This window comes from Priapulus caudatus, unplaced genomic scaffold, assembly GCF_000485595.1.
Source record: "Priapulus caudatus unplaced genomic scaffold, Priapulus_caudatus-5.0.1 Scaffold12187, whole genome shotgun sequence".
Lineage (NCBI taxonomy): Eukaryota > Metazoa > Priapulida > Priapulimorpha > Priapulimorphida > Priapulidae > Priapulus > Priapulus caudatus.
The window spans coordinates 1-1,869 of NW_014589248.1; the positions used below are offsets into that span (position 1 = coordinate 1).

General features: G+C 50.2%; 1 protein-coding gene across 1 annotated transcript; it reads right to left on the reverse strand.

Moving 5' to 3' along the window:
- Positions 1 to 301: 301 nt before the first annotated feature.
- Positions 302 to 1,552, reverse strand: LOC106820362 (brefeldin A-inhibited guanine nucleotide-exchange protein 3-like; the record flags this gene model as incomplete). Its single annotated transcript, XM_014824889.1, has 3 exons — positions 1,540 to 1,552; positions 1,196 to 1,399; positions 302 to 475 (listed from the first exon to the last, which is right to left on the reverse strand). Coding segments are annotated over exons 1-3 (391 nt in total), but the record flags the coding sequence as incomplete, so codon positions are not given.
- Positions 1,553 to 1,869: the final 317 nt, after the last annotated feature.

A 1,869-nucleotide genomic window follows, 5' to 3' on the forward strand; every position in this document is an offset into this window, starting at 1 on the left:
ACCCGTGTACGCCGCCACGACTCACCCGTGTACGCCGCCACGACTCACCCGTGTACGTCGTCACGCCTCACCCGTGTACGTCGTCGCGCCTCACCCGTGTACGTCGTCACGACTCACCCGTGTACGTCGTCACGACTCACCCGTGTACGTCGTCACGACTCACCCGTGTACGTCATCACAACTCACCCGTGTACACCACCCAGACTCACCCGTGTACGTCATCACGACTCACCCGTGTACGTCATCACGCCTCACCCGTGTACGTCATCACGACTCACCCGTGTACGTCATCACGACTCACCCGTGTACGTCGTCACGAACTTCATGACGATGTCGGAACACATGCCGAAGCTCTGCTTGAAGTTCGTCGTCACCGAGCTCTCCCAGAATCCGTTCACCTGCGAGTTCCGCCGCATCCATCCTTGCAGCATCGGCAGCAGCAGGTGGTTGACGCAGTAGACGGCAAACGTCACTCCTAGTTTTACAATATTAATTACAATTAATTATTATTAATTTATACATGTTACGTATTGATTAATTTATATTAATTATTGAGTCACGGTCGTAATACAATATACGGCCGCTACCGTGATATACTATCATTGGTTATTAGTTTGATTATAAATTTATATAATTATTATTATCATGATTTCTAAATTTGTAAAAACGCGCTATATTAAGGTGTTTAAGCAGATGAATTATCGCACATAATAGCATATATCGCACTCTTCACGCAAGCTCAAGTTGCCTCTCACACTCTCCACACAGTTTTTTTCCCAGTACTACATAAGGCAGGCTGCATAATACATGACCTTTAAGGTACTCTGTCACTCGGACTCGGCATAGAAGGTCAACTCGCCTCTCACTTCTCCACACAAGGTTAAATTCGTCTCGTACCCTCCACACAAGGTCAACTCGCCTCTCACTTCTCCACACAAGGTTAAATTCGTCTCGCACCCTCCACACAAGGTCAACTCGCACTCCTCAGACAAGGTCAACTCGCACTCTTCACACAAAGTCAACTGTCACTCTTCACACAAGGTCAACTGTCACTCTTCACACAAGGTCAACTGTCACTCTTCACACAAGGTCAACTGTCACTCTTCACACAAGGTCAACTGTCACTCTTCACACAAGGTCAACTGTCACTCTTCACACAAGGTCAACTGTCACTCTTCACACAATGTCAACTCGCCTGGTACTTCTGCGGACTCCTGCAGCAGGCTGAACAGCAGCTCTAGCGTGTGCGGCTGGTAGGCGCGCGGGCACGTCACGGCGGCTCCCGCCAGCCCCTCCAGCAGCAGGAACCAGACGCGTAAAATCCCCGTACTGTTGTCGAGCGACTCGAGCGTCGCCGTGGCGATGTACGCGTCAAACTCCGCGCGGCACGTGTACTCGCCTGCGGGCCGACGAACGAGAACACGAGTTTTTACCTAGGGCTGCATAAGGCGAGCTGCATAATTACAGGACCTATAAGACTACTTTGCCTCGCACTCTCCACACAAGGTCAACTCCCCTCTCTGTCTGCACACAACTCACCTCTCACACTCATTGCACAAAGTCACGAACAGGCGACGAACGGGGAAAACAATCAGCGCGTGCAAAACAACAATCTCGCGGCTCAGCAACGCGCACGAACCGTCCGTGATACACGGAACGAGCGTATTACGCCAGTCCCGACGCTTGAATCGAAATTATTAGAACGATCGGTCTTAAAATGTGAGCATCCCCGCTTTATCGAGACAAGTGGGGGACGGTGAAAGCATCCTCGATTAGACGATGGTTCCCGATTAAGTAATGAACGCATAAACAGCATGAGGACCGTATTAACATCGTCATTTAAACGACGTGTCTGTTTATATGAGGCCC